At 38.0% G+C, this 16360-nt stretch overlaps 1 protein-coding gene across 1 annotated transcript in view; it reads right to left on the bottom strand.

Annotated features, from left to right (window-relative positions):
* The window catches only part of SPHKAP (SPHK1 interactor, AKAP domain containing), an 83151-nt gene that overhangs the window by 45669 nt on the left and 21122 nt on the right, over positions 1 to 16360 (bottom strand). Inside the window, exon 3 of the mRNA XM_054723361.1 lies at positions 14875 to 14988. Within this exon, the coding sequence (XP_054579336.1) occupies positions 14875 to 14988 (114 nt within the window). The remainder of the gene's footprint in view (positions 1 to 14874; positions 14989 to 16360) is intronic.

The raw sequence follows: 16360 nt of genomic DNA, 5'->3' as shown, positions 1-16360 counted from the left end.
TGGCTCAGTGGATAGAGCATCAGCCTGCGGACTCAAGGGTCCCAGGTTCGATTCCGGTCAAGGGCATGTACCTTGGTTGTGGGCACATCCCCAGTAGGGGGTGTGCAAGAGGCAGCGGATCGATGTTTCTCTCTCATTGATGTTTCTAACTCTCTATCACTCTCTCTTCCTCTCTGTAAAAAATCAATAAAATATATTTTAAAAAATAAAAAAATAATAAAATAAAAATATTTCTCTGGTTGATGTTAAATTGCAAATAGAGTTCATTACCATTTTTCAATTTCTCTCTCTTAATATTTAGATTATGAAAAAGTGCTACCAATGGAGAGTACAGAAATACAGAATCATAAGAACTAGAATCTAAAAAGGATAACCCTGGGACACCAGAATCCTCTAACTCTCCCAGATGTAACTACCTTAAATATAGAAAGCATGGGTCTACCCAGGGTTGGCAGTACCTGTGTTTGAGAATAGCTGTTTTTCACTATGGAACGTAATGATATCAAACACTACACATAGCCAGAGGCATCATGGCCGAATTTAGTTTTGCACATTGTACATGGAAAAAGAAAACTTGCCATCAACATCCCTTGTAGAAGAAAATTTTTAGTTTTAGATTAAGGTCTAATAAATATAAACATTTATCAGTGGGCTGTTTCTATTTTTAGAGTATATGGTTTAAAATGTTTTAATTTAAACTGTTTTTTTTTCAGTCTTAGTCATGTTTGTAGTTTATTAAATATTTTCATCTCCATTCAATAAAAATGAGTCGCTGATGAATATATGATTATATTACCTGCCTCATCCCTGTGGGCATTTGAGTTTGTTTGTGTTTCTGAATGCAGATGTTAATTAAAGCATGAGATCAGGGAGGGAAAGAGGATGCAGAACAAGAAGTCATGGGGGACTAGTGCAGGCTCTTAAAATACTGACCTAGGGACAGAGTCAGAGAGCTGAGAAAGCACACGAATAGCCAGACAAAGAGCCAGAAAACCAGGTACGTGTGATGCTGAAGAACTTGAGGGCAGACGCTTTGGAAGATGCAATCTACCACGATCTAGAATATCCTTGTATGTTCTTGCTGGGTATGTCAAAATGGCAAGGCCTGGACTGATCCTTACCAGGACCACATCTGAGCCCTTTGTTTGCAGAAAATAGTAGTAAAGGATGATGTAATACCTCCCCTCCCAGGCAACAAAGCATGGGCTCATGATGGCTCTCTAAGCTCAGCATTCTCCAAGCTCAGCATTCCTTGGTTGTGATGCAAAGTCACCATGTGTCACCCCTGTGGTTCTTGGGAGGCAAGAAGAACTAACACAACCACACTGCTTTTCTAGCTACTGTTGTGCTGTGAGTGAGAAAGTCCTTTTTCTCTGAGCCAGTCTCATGTCTTTTCCCAGCCCTCATAAATCAGTAAGCTTATTAGCTTGGAAGTAGGAAAAAATCTCAGCCCTCTCTCAGTCCTTGACAGACACTCATTCAAGGAAGGACTGCCAGCATTGCCAAGAGGTTAAAAAAAGATAAGGATTGAGAAGGTTCTATTGGTCCTTCATAAACCTGGCAAGAGCAGTTTCCGTGGAGTGCTGAGGGTCGAAGACACAAGTCTAAACTGTTTTTAAAAATGTGGCTATACATGGAAGTGCAGAGGGTAATCGATAAAGAAGAAATGGGGTCAAAGGATAATTCTGTTTCTGGCAGTGTTTTTTTCAGTTATTTCATTGTGATTGGCCTTGTAGGCTTTTGTCTGTGATTCCTGTGGCTGCTGCTCAGGGCTGTGCAGTGTGCTCTGTAGAACTCCAGGGGGCGCCAGCACCCGTGGTTTAGGTAGAAGAGCATAGTTCACAGTAGAACTTCCATATGCCCTCAGAAGGTAAAAACAAAACAAACCTGTATTAGCACCAGAAAGAAAGAAAGAGGTATGCTTAGCTTTTTCTAATAATTGACTCAAAGCCAGAGAACCTCCAAATGTTTTCTTTTTTTCATGTTTCTCATATCTTCCATTGTATTTTGCCCTCAAATAATTTTCCACTGAAATGTGGTTTATTCTACAGTTGAAATATGTCTCTGTTCAGAAACTTCAAAGACCTGTGGTCCCAGGGCCCACATCTGACCTCATCATCAGCCATGGGTCACATCCTTTTAGCACCTTCCATGCTTGTCTCTCCCCCGTGGATCTCACCTTGACACAAAGTAATTTGTTTTCTATAAAATGGTAATCTGTGCCTTTTTGGAGTTTATCTTCTTTTAAAAAGGTTATCCAATTACCCTCTGTCCCTCTTCAAGTCACCGTCAAGCAGTTTGACTCTGCAGGGGCAAAGTTCCCCTCACCTTCCAGACAGAACTGAGTGCCCCTGGAGCTGCTCCAAAGCCCGTTGCGTGGGGTGGAGGGCCCGAGCCCAGGGCTGTCAGGAGGGCGCGTTTCTAGGTTGCACATGGTTGGCTCAGACAGTGACAAATCACACTCATGTCAGTGTTCACGTGCAAGGGAACACGTTTCTCAGCTCGTAGAACTGTTTGAACCAAGAGCTCTACAGGAGCATCTGTTCTCCTAATAAATTCACAAAGTGACCAGAGCAGGCAATCTCTTCAAATTCACCCACTGCACATGTGTTTTTTTTTTTAATGGATTATCCTGTCTATGAAGCTTCCTTTAGTTTCTCTCATCTGTCTTGCTTCATTATGTCTATTCCTTATTGCAGAACATACCCAGGGTTGTCTTTCTTCACCTCACTTGGCAATTCAACTGCACGGATGTGACTTCAAAAGCCCAAACCACAAAATATTTGTTGAAAGACTCAACAACACTCTTGGCTTTTTTCTCTTGGGCGATGACATCAGGGCAGGCTATGCTGTTTCTCTTTCAGCAGAGGAGGAAAAAGAACTAAAAGATGGTGGGGGCATTTGGGTTTTCTGTCTGCTACTGACGCTCCATTATTTGAATCCCAGGGGCTCACTGGTAACTACTGGGCATGTTGATGGGTGCTCCCAATCACAGGTAACAGTGGATCGATTCTTAAAATTGCTCAATGAAAGAGCATGGGTAAAAGCTCAATATTAAGCTAACACAGTTTGCTAAACATAAAATTATATGCAAACTGTAACACGGGGAGCTAGAAATCTGGGAAAGTAGAGGTACTTCATTTCATAGGCTCCCATTAAAATGGCTTAGTGACTGAGGTCCTCTTGGGAGCTGAGCCAGCCAGCCACCAGACAGGCCATCTGGCAGCCAGCCAGGCAGATGGACAGACAGTCATAGAGAGAGACACTGCCACTCAGTCTTCTAGTTAAGGGTCTCTCCTCCAGAGCTGAGTGAGTTTTATTCCAAACAGGGCCTCACACCTTCAAATGATCATTACCCTTTTATCTGTTTATATAGCGGGAGAAAGGTAAGATTTCATTTGAAAAAAGATTTCTGCTGTTTAAAGGACTTTGATGCAGGACATACTCAGAGGCTGCATATGAATTATTTACAAATATACATGCATAGCACTGAAATGTCAGTATTTGTTATTAAATACAAGGAGATGGATATATGCATTTCTCTTTGGGACCAAATGAACTTTAAAAGTAGCAACTAAAGAAGGCCAGAGTAGTCGGCACTAATATTTTGAGCACCTTAACATTTATGTTCAGATGTTCTTTAGTTATCTTTAGTAAATCTTTGTTATCATTTACAGTTTCAAACATCTTCTCTCACTTCTGGCTTTTTAGGTTTTATTTCTTTGGATTTTAATATTATTATAGATTTCATTTTTAAGGAATGAAATGAAAATAAATCACCAGATAACTATGAAGTAGTTGAATTCTGGTGTTAAAATCATGTAACTCCTGAAGTTCTTTCGTTCAGAGATGCTTTAGGATCTTTCTTTAATGTAAATATTAAACCTGGTGGGTGATTATTTGTATTTTAGTTGTGTTTCCATACCTGCCTAGAATTCTTTCCATCTTTGTCCAATTACTGTTTTTCTAGTTTTCAGGCTACAACTTAAAGGAAAATCACATCTTCTCAAGAATCTCCTTTGGATGTTTTGCTTTGTCCATCACCTCCTTTGACATAGCTCTTCCCTCTCCTATGATCCCCCATTCTCTCATGTTTATCTTTGATGATAGCATATCACACTAAATTGGAGTTGAGTGTGAATCTCCCCCCTGCCTCCGCCCCCAATCAGCTCTGTAGAGCACCCTGGGGATACAACTTACCTAGCTTTTTAAAAATTATTTCTTAAAATATTTTAATTTATTTTTTACAGATAATATGGTCATTATAATAAGCAAAACAAAAAATAATAAAAGATATTAAAGACAAAACTGATAAACTCTCCCACTTTCCAATAATCACACAATTGTGATAATAAATTATTTTATTATGCTTTCCATGTTTTTCTCCAAATAAATATATATCTACATGTCTATATATTTGGATTTCTAGCTCTCTACCACCTAAATCTATCATCTGTTAATATGTATATGTATATACATAAATACAAGAATTTTGTGTGGGAGTAACAGAATATTAGTATGTATATTGCACCAGGGTTTTTCACACAGACATCCATATCTTACTAAATAAATTTTTCCTAAATTTGCTTACATACACTATAGTTCTCAATAAATGGGATCATAATACATGTTGGGGTTTCTATCCACAACATATGAAAGTGTATTTGGGGGGGATGGCGAAAGTAGGCTAAAAGAAAGTTTAGTCTTTATGTTATTTTTTTAAAACTTAATTGACCCTACACCTTTCTCTGTCATTTCCATATAAAATCCCTATTCCTTCCATAAACTGATTTTATGATAAGAATTTAACATATGACATATATCTTTGTGTATGTGTGTGTACAAATAACTATGTATCTACATATAGATCAGGAATTTGGACATTGCTTTATAAATACCTCTATTTATATTTGACTTTTCTTACTCAACAATACAGTTTGGAAATTCCTCCATGTGTAGTGATATAGCCCCAGTACCGTCTTTACAATGACTGCCTCCTATTCCGTGGGTGGAGGTGGTGTAATTTATCCAACCAGTTTATTAATGGGAATCACTTTGCTTCCAGGATTTTTGATTTGTTTGTTTCTGTTGAAGAATGCCATGTATAGATTCTTATTTTCAGTTACTTTTATGGGTTCAGTTTCAAAAGTGGGATTTCAGGGTTGAAGGGCACAGTAATTTCAATTTTAACAAATGCTTTGGTTTCCTCTCTACACAGGTTTGAATGAATTAAATACCCACCAGCAATATGTGTGAGAATCCTTTTCCTTACATCCATATCAGTAATATTAATGATCTAATTAATGTACTGATTAACATGCAAAAGGGGCTAACCCATGGCATAAATAAACAGAAGCCTGATGCTCCTAAGACCTCTACATAGAATGTATTCCCCAGATTTTCAGCTGTTCAACAATGTTCTCCAAATTAAATCAACATGCCAACAATCACATAATTTCTGGGCACTGTGAACTGTTCAGTCAATACCACATTGTCACTCTACTTTATCTGTTAGGAGACAAATCTACTTCCCTCTGGACCATGTGGACTGATGCATACCTCAGCCCTTCTGTGAGTGGGTTTGATAAATTCTACTTTAGCAGTTACTGTTAGCATCATCTAACATTTTTTTTAAAGATAATAAAGTTAGTGACTTTGGGTCTGAAGTTAGCAGTGGTACATGCCATGAGGTAGACCAGGGAACCATTCCCAATGACCTGTGGTTAATTTAGGAGAGAACTACTCTATAAATTGTTAATGACAATGTTAAGAAAAATTTTAAAACAATCAAGGAAGCTTCAAAGTTTAGCTTGCAAAAATCACCATGCAGGTGGACATGGATAAACTTCTGGAGATTGACTTCAAGGTCCAATGGACTCCTATTCCTTATAACCTTAAGTCAAGCAATTGTCAGCACTAAGGCAGGTTGTATTTTTTGATAATTTGAAAAAGGGTGTTAATAATGCAAAAGTTTCTATAAATATATGCCATGATTCAAAAGTGTATTTAAATGCAAAAATATTCTTTAATGGGGTTAATTGATATCATTTCAGATACATCATTTGTGTTCTATATTAATGCCCCTGAGAAAGCTAATCTTGAATTATTTTAAGTCTTTCAGAAGCCCCATCCCCCATAGTATAGGACTTTGCCTTTTATTTGAGTCTGCTTGCCTTCTTTCTTTTTCTCCTTTCTACCTTTTTTCTCTTCTTTTCTTCTTTTTCACCTTCCTTTCTCTTTTCTTCTTTCTCTTTCTCTTCTTCTCAACATATATTCCTGCCAATCCAGTTTCTGTTCAGCATAAAATACCAATTTATCAAAGAAAAATGAGGTCATTCTATTCCAAAGCCAAGAACAACTTGACTTTAAGAGGTCAGAGACTATGTCTACCTTAGTTGTCATTATAGTAAAATGACTATTAAGGTAAAAAGAACATAATTATGGAAGAAAATTCAAATTACAGAATATCATCACAAAATTGGAACTCAATATGAAGGGGTTTTTATAATGCCTACAGTTTTTTTTTTCCTTTTGTGCCACGAATGTAGTGATCTTTCAGTACATGGTGTCTGGATTTACACAGATGTGTCTGTTTTTCCAAATTAATCAGACTCAGGGCTCAGGTGTGCACCTACATGTCCCTGCCAACTTACTTCCTGAAATCAAAGGCCCAGAAATAGCGGAATGTATCCTCTAATCACACCCTCTTTGAATTACCAAGGACTTGCTTTTCTTTTCTATAGAACTGACAAGCGGTTGATTCTCTTTCTGACTTGCAAACCACACATCAGATATTTCTCAACCACCATGACCATGGCTTTTGTGATTTCTGGAAGATTGTGATCATCAGGCTACAGTAAAATGGGATGGCAAATTAGGGTTTACAGGACTAAAAATACTGTTCGTAATCACAGCTTGGAGAACAAAAGCTGGATTTAAGCAGGAAGCAATATTGTTCTAAAAGATGCCAGATTTTTAGAGGAAAAAGAAAAGGCAGTATATCTGTCTAATCCTCAGATGGAAGTCAGGGGAAAATGCTGTGAAATATGTAATTTCTTAGAACACGTGGAGTAGTTAAATTAGAAGGAGCTAAGAGGTAAAGCAGAAAAAGGATGAAACAAGAATGAGAGAGTTTATGGAAAATTGTTGTGGAAATAAATTGTCCATTCACTTCACATTTTCATATATTCATACATGAATATTGTTTATTATAAATTAGTCAAGTTTTCTTGGGTTTTGTTTTCAAACAAATGATGTGATGACAATTTTCATGCGCTAGAGGAAGCCATTATTTCTGTAACATCTTAAATGTCTTGTGGAGCTTCATTTTAGGCAATCCTCTAAAATGTTCACTGTTGATTAACTTTGAAAAGTGCTTTCATAAACTAAAAACCAAAACAGACTTTTCCTCAGCACGGTAAGCCTCCCTTCAGTTTCCAGGCGCATGAACAGGGCTCAAGTCCATTTTTTGGCTTTTACTCTTTCAAAGAACTTCTCTTTAGATAAAGGGAGCTCTGCCTATATGAAGAGTGAGAATGGATTATGACAAACAGAGGAAAAAGGGCATCTTTGAAGACACATTTACTGAAGGAAGAAAAATAGTCAATAAAACTGAGCTGTTATAAGAGTAGCTTGAAGCTTGTGGCCTTGATTGATGAATTCCCTTTGTGGTTACTAAGGTAAATCCAAAATACACCCCTGGTTCTTTTACATCTTAGGTAATTCAGACAATGTGTTTCACAGACCAAACATCAGAACAATAGCAGACTGCTGAGCTAACAAAACACCTTGTTGAAGGTCAGTGTAAAAAAAATAAAGGCCCCAAAATTATGCTGTTCTCACTAATTAAGCAAAATATTATTTTCTTCCAACACTGCACTGTCAACAAGAATATATAAGCATTTGAAAAGAGTTTTAATATTGGAAGGAACTTTTGAGCTCACAAAGACCAAGCCACTGGGGAATATATCATGATAAATGACTAACCTTAATTTTAGTGTCAGTTACTTTAGCTTGCATCTACCCCATTTGACTTATCCATGCTATCAGACAAAAATTGCAGTAACCAGAGAGTCTTCTTTGGTACAGATATATCTATTGATGAATTTACAGTTGACAATACATGAAAATTACGGTGGTTTCACGATTATATGACTACATTCTCTTGTAGGCTAATAATGTGATTGTGTGGGAACAAATGAGTGACATAAATAGACGACTGGGTCTGCTATGCAATTAGAGAATGACTCAGTTTTAGCTATTTCTCATTTAGCATCCTCTGTCTGACCTCCTTTAATGTCTACAGAGCTTCCAGCTAACAACTATATTGCAACTCTATTCACGTAATCAATGGAAATATTTTGCAGAGAATTTATTTTGTGGGCTTATTTTCAAATACATTCCTGAAAAAAAAATCTTTAAAAATCAATGCTGTTTAATACGTTTCCAATGGCTGCTCTGGACATGAATGACACCTGTTAAATGTTTTAGAATAAAATTAACAAAAGCATCTTCTGAAGTTGAACTCCATGTATGACAAGTAACTCCATTATTTTTTCCTAGGGAAAATATTGGCTCTCTCAACAAACATTCACTTGTCAACTTTATACAAAAATGAGGTGCCCTTCCTCAGAGGCATTAGGAGTTTAAACTTTCATGACAGAATGTCAACTCTACTGTCAAAAGGGCTGAATGCTAAAGGATATTAAGCTACCTTTAATGGGAGATATAAACTTCCAGACTCTTCAGTTACCAACAAGGCTTGGGTCATAAACTCAAGATACCAGAGTGAAATGGCCTGGAAAGAAGAAACTGTAGAGAGTTCCAGGTTTGGGACGAAGGTGAGGAGCTCTAGTGAAACTGGCAAAGCTGGCAGAAACTATAAATGCAAATATTTTAATTCTCTAGGAAGTGTCTAGAAAGTGAAAATATACAGAATATGAAGAAGCATTTTTCAAGAAAATCTACTGAAACTCAGCATGGAGTCTGTGGTATTTATACCACACCCCACTTTCTCTTTTCCACTGCCTGCACCCACTACCCCCCCCCCCCAAAAAAAAAAAAGCTCAACTGGGGAGAAACTCCATTTGGACTCCTCTCCCTGCAGCTCACAGACAAAGGTTACTGATCTCACTCAGAGTCAGAGACCGCCAGCGTTTCTCATCTCCTCCAACTCCAAATTGAAGAGGCTGAATTCCTGGAGAGGGAGGCCAGGAAGTCGGGGGTTTCTTTCCTCCATGGAGGCCCTATCCAGATGCTACCCCAGATGTGACATACCGAGAATCCTAGGGCCACGAACACTCTCATTTCCACTTACTTAAAGAGCAGATGTTCCTCACTGGGAGGACAGCCAAGAAAACCAGAGGCTACTTCCTACCCAGTGCACAGGGCTCAGAAGGTTTGCCTGGGCGGAGAGCTTCTCTATAAGAAAAGAGCTCAGAAACTCTCCCCAAAGGACTGAGATTATTTAAAACAGAGTTTAGGGAAGTTCAAGCCTAAGGGCACTCTTAGAAACAAGAGCTCCTCTTAATTAAGAGCAATAAACTAAAACACAGACCAGCTAATTTAGAGAGAGAACAAGAAGGCATAGCTAAGAAGAGTCTTCAATGGGTCAGAACAAAATTCAAAACTGGTTTCAAAAACAACACCTGCCTGAAGGTAATTGGAGTAGAGTTCTGAGCAATTTATACTCCAGAGCTTTGTTAAAGGCAATAGAGCAACCAGCTAGTAAACAGTGGAGTCAAATAGGCAGGGCTGTAAGACCCAATGAAGCAAAATAAGGATCAGGGAATGACACAGTCAAAGAGAGGCTTGCTAAGACCAGTGTCTTTCTCAGTCACTGTGCACAGGCCCAAGGCCGGGCATCGCTGAGGAATGGCAAAAGGCTTAACCTATGCGGGGGAAATAGACTTCACTAAAACAAGCTGGCCAAGTTAAAAAAAAACAAACAAAAAAAACAACCAAAAAATTAAAAAATCCAACAAAATAAGCTCAGGAGAAGGGGGAAGGGGAATCAGTTTCCAGAGTTGCTACGCTATCTAAATGTCTAGTTTTTCTGAGCTTCTAAGAGGCAGAGAATATTTGTTCATTTTTTTTTTCATGCAGTTCAGAGATTCTGGAAAAGTAGTCTGCATATTATAAGACCCTGTCAATGCCAGCTGGATGAGTAAATGAAGGCATTGCCATTGGAGATGACCAAGGGCTATGTTACTTTGGCTCGATGGTACAGCCATATTAGATCTTAATAACATGTATACCTACTGATGCTATAACAAGATATTTATAACATATAATCTCACAGTAATTTATTTAAAAAAATTTAAAATCTGACAGTAATTTAAATATGAACATGTGACAATCTTAACCTCACTAAAAACAACCCAAAAACTAAATACCTTGAAATTTTTCAATAATACTAATTTAGGGTTTTCAATAATACTAATTTATGGATTAGAATTACAAATCTTTTATGTCTCAAATAAAAATAACCCTACAATGTAGAGATTGTATCTTTTATTGCATTTTAATAAAATTATTATATTGAGGGAGGGGTTTACTGGGATACTGAAAAAGTGCTGTATTCAATGAACTAGAAGCTGATGAATTTGGGCTTTAGAGCTGGCCTTGCTACTAATTTACTCTGTAGCCTTGAGCAAGCCTTCCCTGCATTACTCTTTTGTTTTCTCACCTGAAAAGTGAGTGGAATGGGCAATGTATCTTCTTGGGTTTATTCCAGCTCTTGGCTTCTGTAATTTCACGAATAGAAGTTCAGTGAGCTTGGCAGGAAAGAGAATACTAGTGCATTCTGTTTGTTTAGCATATGGCATAAATACACTCACCAAGTGATATTTGATCTTGGTGCTACCACTGGGTTCTGGCAAATGACTGGAGCATGGGTGCTGCTGGCACCTGTGGAGCAGAGGCTAGGGATGCTGCTAAATATCCTTCAATGCATAGGACAGCCCCTTCAACAAAGAATTATCTGGCCTAATACAGCATAGTATCCAAGGTTGAGAGACCCTGCTTTAGAAGAATTCATCCCGGTGTCTAGTTAAACTACCCGAGCCACTGCAGACGTACTAGCAGGCTGTCTGATTAATGATTATATTAAAATTAGAGGCGGGGTGCATGAATCTGTGCACGGATGGGGTCCCTCAGGGTGGCCTGCGGAGATTGGGCCCCAGCTCATGCTCCCAGCCTCGCAGCCCCAGCTTGCGCCCCCAGCCTTGCAGCCCCATAGCCCTGCCTGGCACCTCGCCTTGGCCTGGCACTGCCTGCTCACCTGCTCCACCATCCTGCTTCAGTCCTGCTCTTATCAGGGCCCATTGGGGCCGGCAGTGCCTCCACTGCTGCCTGCTGACAGCACAGCATCGCTGATGCCCACCATGTTCTGCGCCACCCACTGTGGTCAGCGCATGTCATAGCTACTGGTTGACCAGTCGACTGTCTGCCCCCTGGTGGTCAGTGCATGTCATAGTGAGTGGTTGAGTGGCCTTAGCATATCATTAGCATATTATGCTTTGATTGGTTGAACGGCCGACCATCAGACCGGACACTTAGCATATTAGGCTTTTATTATATAGGATGCTTCAACCTGAGACTCTAAGTTGTAAAAAGAAAAAAATGCTATCACTTTTAACTAGTTTTCCTGGGAGTGTGGGAGAACTCATTAAGAAAGACATGTTAATGCAAACAAATAATTCTACTAAAAAGAAATCAAAATTATGTAGCCAAATTCCTTAAAGCTTAAAGGTATTTTAATGAGAAACTTGGTTTGTTGTCAGATTTTCTTGACAGACTTTCCACTCAGAGAAAAATTATAATAATAGCAGGAATTGTATGAAATTTGAGACTCAAAGCTAGTCTGAGCTATTTAATAATGCATTCTTCTGTCAAAATAAATTTTAAAACAGTTGAGAAATGGTATGAACACCCAGGTTTAAAAGTACACTCAGATCTATTCATTCAACTGTATTTATAGTGGCAAAAATCTCAAGACCATAAATACCTCATTATGTATTTGACTCAGGCTTATGTTCTTAAATAATAAGCTCTTACTTTGGGGGCTTGGACATGGAGATTACTGGATGAGCACTTATCAGAGTACCCACATTTCCTTTAAAAAAACAATCAGGTTAATAAAACACCCAGAAGGCTAATATACAATTTTTTTTTCAGAATGGCAAATCAGAAATAAAATAAAATTATATAGCTTTATAGGAGAATGCTATTTAGAAAAAAGATAAGCACAGTTTTCATATTTGCTACCTTTTGAAAAACTGTTAAGTGTGACTTTCAGGGGCTCCTGACTTCCTGGCAGATAGTCCCCATTTGACATACTTGTCATATTCTGACTGCTTCAAACTGCTCTTCACGAAGACTTCTCATTTCAGCTGGGAAATGAATGCAGCTCCCTATCAAAATAATGACTAAAAATCATTGTTTGATGTTTAAGAACAAACAGCTGTACTGAGCCCCACATGCAACACCCTGAAGGCTTTCCAAGCCTGAGATTGTCTGTCAATAAAATTCTTTAGTGGCATATTGAACTCAGAAACCGTGGTCCACTGAGGTACTTAGTTCTAAGACACAGCAAATTCATAAACTGTACTTGTAGTTCAGCAGAATGGGTACCAAGTCAATTAAAATTAAATATGAAAAACTTGGCTACTAATGTGGATCGGGAAGAAATGAGTGAAAGAAGCAATGGTTCATGTAGAACAGAGTGCCCCAGAGTAGTGAACAGAATATAAAGCAATAAAATACGGGACAACATTGCTACAGGTTCCTCGGATTCTGTTGTGATTATTTGTAAGTAGGTTTAGATTTGGGATGATTTTATGAAACTAAGTTTTTAAAAGTTAAACTTTAATAATGATGATATTATTGTAAAATACAGTTTTTTTGGGGGGAGAATTTTTTGAAAAGGAATTAAGTACATTTCCCTTGACTCTTTGGAATACTCCTGTGTGGCTATTTTGATCAAGTTTACTTACACCCTGTCCTGGTCAGCCATCTGTATAGTTCACCTCTATTTCCCCTTTGATAATAACTGCCCCTCAGCAATGTCCAACTACAGAGTGTTTCTTCCTCCCATCCTAGAAATCTGCTCCAAATCAGAAAAAGAGAAAGGAATGATAAGTTAAGAAACTGACCATGGGATACTTTTTAAGAGATTAGAGCTGATTTGTCAAAGGGATCCTGAAATTTAGGTTTAGAATCATGGACAATTTTTAACATTTGTGTCAGTTTCATTGATTGTGAACTATTGTGGGGAAATGATCTTCTACTATGCCTTTCATGTGTGCTTAGATGTTTCCCCTTTTGGAAAGAATAGGAAGAACCACAAAGACAGGATGAATCAGCTCAACCTCACTGAGTCATCTGACACTAGAAAGGGCCAAAGAATTAAGAAAGGAAGTCAGATAGTTTTAACTCCAAATTTGAGTCCATTGGGATTGGTGGGGAATGGGAGGAGAATTTTCTTTCACCGAAGAGGATTCAATGGTCATCTTAAATTTGGCTATAAATTTAGCATTTCTAATTGTAGATCAGCAATCCAGATTCCAAAAATATAAAGTTTAGAGAAGACCTCTTTGCCCTTCACTAGGCAGATTTTTGTGCCCCAACTTCAAATGGGAGGCTTCTTAATACAGGAGCTGCTTGGATGACAACTTTGACCAAAGTATAGCTGCTGATACTGTTCCCTCTCCATTTCTCTCCTTTTACCATTTATAACTGTGTAATTAGAGATCAGTATCGGCTAATGCCTGAATTTTCCAACTCATCTCAGAACTGAATTTGCAGAGAAGGTATCACTGTTAATTACTTTCCACCTAATCCTTTTTGTTTATCCCAAAGATTTTTTAGCCATCAACTAGTATTCTTGACAAGGGATCAAATCCCCAAAGCAGCAGACTCAAAATCATTTGCCCAAACCAAGAGATCGAATTAAGTCTGTTGAATGGACTCTGCTTTCCTTGTGCGGTGAGGCTCTGCATTGTGAAATGTTTCACATCCTCTATCTGCCAGTTCTTCGGGTTCTGCTCATTATATATAAAAACTTCTCCATTCCATTTTCAGCTTCTTCTTCTTTTTTTTTTTTCTCTTAGCAGAAGTGCTGGCATGCATCTTACCTCCAGGAATAGCTCAGAGCTAATGCTCTCAACTTAGTCATGAGAATTACATTGCTCTCTTTTTGAAAATGCTCTCCCCCGATCTCTGTAATCATGACCCTATAAGAGCTAGGTGGTTTCAATTCAAATGAAACATAGAGCCTTGTAGGACATAGAGGAAGGAGCATATTACACAACAACCATAGGTACTCATATTCTAAGCCATAAGAATTATATATCAAAAGAACATCTCTTCTCTTAAAAAACAAGGTTTTGTATGTAAAGCTTAACTCCAGTATATTAAACTCATGCTTGTACACTTCTTGGGTTGAAAAGGTTTTCAAACAATGACTATAACTTATCAAAATGGTACAGAAATGTTACACAATTTTCATGATGGGAAATAACCCACTAGCAGGAGTTATACAATATGTTGAAAAGAACCCTAGAGAGCTCCTGCATGGCCTTTTATTTCTCATCATACAATACTGCTTCTGAATCTTTTTCTCTGCCAGTTTTGAAATATAAACATGGTTTTTCCTTTTTAGATCATTGATCAGATTAATTAACCTGTTGAAATGAGCAGAATTGGAATAGAGATGTGAGCTCTGTGTATTTTATTAACAGTCCATATTAACCAGTACGGATTTTGCAGAGGAGACCTCTTATTTAATGAATCAGGAAACTCCTGTTCTGAGCAGGAGTCCATGAGCCCGATTGCCTGCTTTCTCAGACCATATCCCGGGTTGCATCTACTTACGGAAGCGCAAGCTGTGTTTTCGGACTTGTCTTCCACGAACCCAATCTGGCAGGGTGTCCTCTGATTCTGCAACCAGTAGTCTGTAGACTCGAGCAGGCTATTGCTGCAAAGCACCTGAGGGAACCGAGAAACCTTCTCAGTGCTATTCGGCAAGGCGTTCTGTTTAAACAAGCAGCTCTTTTCTGAGGAAACTTGATGTTTCCTTTTCCTCAGAGTCTCTGGATGTTAGAAAAATAAACTTGCAGGAAAATAGCACCTCCAGACTGTGTAAAATATCCAAGCAGGAATTGATGTTAGAGGAACATGTTGAAGTTGATGTTAATACCGATGCTTCCTCTCTCATCAAATCCAGCATCTGAAAACGACAATGCATGTGTGACTTGTGCAGAATTTGCAGTCAAATGCTTATGGTGGGGAATGGTTCAATTGGCAACGGAGATCAAACTTTGTTTTAGTGTAAGTGCTCTTTCACTAAATATTTTCAATTTTTTTTTTAAAAAAAGGAATGTTTTTCCTTTCGGTGCAATATTGCTACTGAAATGATCATTCTTCAGTTCTTCAGCTTTGCTAACTTCTCTGTGAAATAGGGCACCATCCTTCTAGAACACCTATGGTACTATTTTAAGTTTAAAAATTATCAGGAATGAGCACAGTGCCTCACAACCATCATTTTTTCCCATTTAGAAATAGTATGCTAATACAACACACACTTGAACACATGATTTAACAAAACCAAATGTGCTGTACAAATACCTTATTCCTGGGCTTGGATTAAAGCAAGGAATAAAAATTGTATTTCTTAGCCAACACATTTTGAAGATGCCATCTCATAAATAATCATTAGATTCAATTTCTTCCATGTCTAAATACTACCTAAATATTTCATAAGATTTTCTCATCTTGTGTAAGATTTCCGATGCTCTTCTGGTACCCTTTATTTTATTAGGATACATGTCTGCTAATATTTGACTAGTACCTTTACTTCAGCAATATAACAGATTTAATCAGTTTGGTTAATGCCAGAGAAATAGAATGACACTTCAATTACATTTCATTTGTGCAACAACGGGTTGTCATTCTATAAAGATAAAAATACATTCATTTTTGTCTCTGAAGAGTGAACTAACCAAATGTATTTGACACATTTTTCTATAACATTTTTTGTTTTAGCCAAGTGATGTTATTACCTTTAAATCTTTCCCCACTCAATGTTTATTATTACCCGGAGATGACAAATTTTCATCATTCTTTTCCAGAACAATGTAAAGAGACACTTTGGGGGTGAGCAGGTAGTTGAAAGATGAACTTGGGTTGTCACTGCAGACTGAAGCTGGCACTAGAACTCAGCTCACTTACAGGTTTTACCTCAACTGTGATTCTTAAAGTGTGAGCTTGGACCTGGGGGTCCCTGAGATCTTTCAGAGGGTCCAGTGGTGAAATGATTTTTATAATAATAGTAAGATGATATTTTCCCTTTTCACTTTCG

The sequence above is a fragment of the Eptesicus fuscus genome, chromosome 11 (assembly GCF_027574615.1).
Source record: "Eptesicus fuscus isolate TK198812 chromosome 11, DD_ASM_mEF_20220401, whole genome shotgun sequence".
NCBI classification, from domain to species: Eukaryota; Metazoa; Chordata; class Mammalia; order Chiroptera; family Vespertilionidae; genus Eptesicus; species Eptesicus fuscus.
This window is presented reverse-complemented; position numbering and strand designations above follow the sequence as displayed.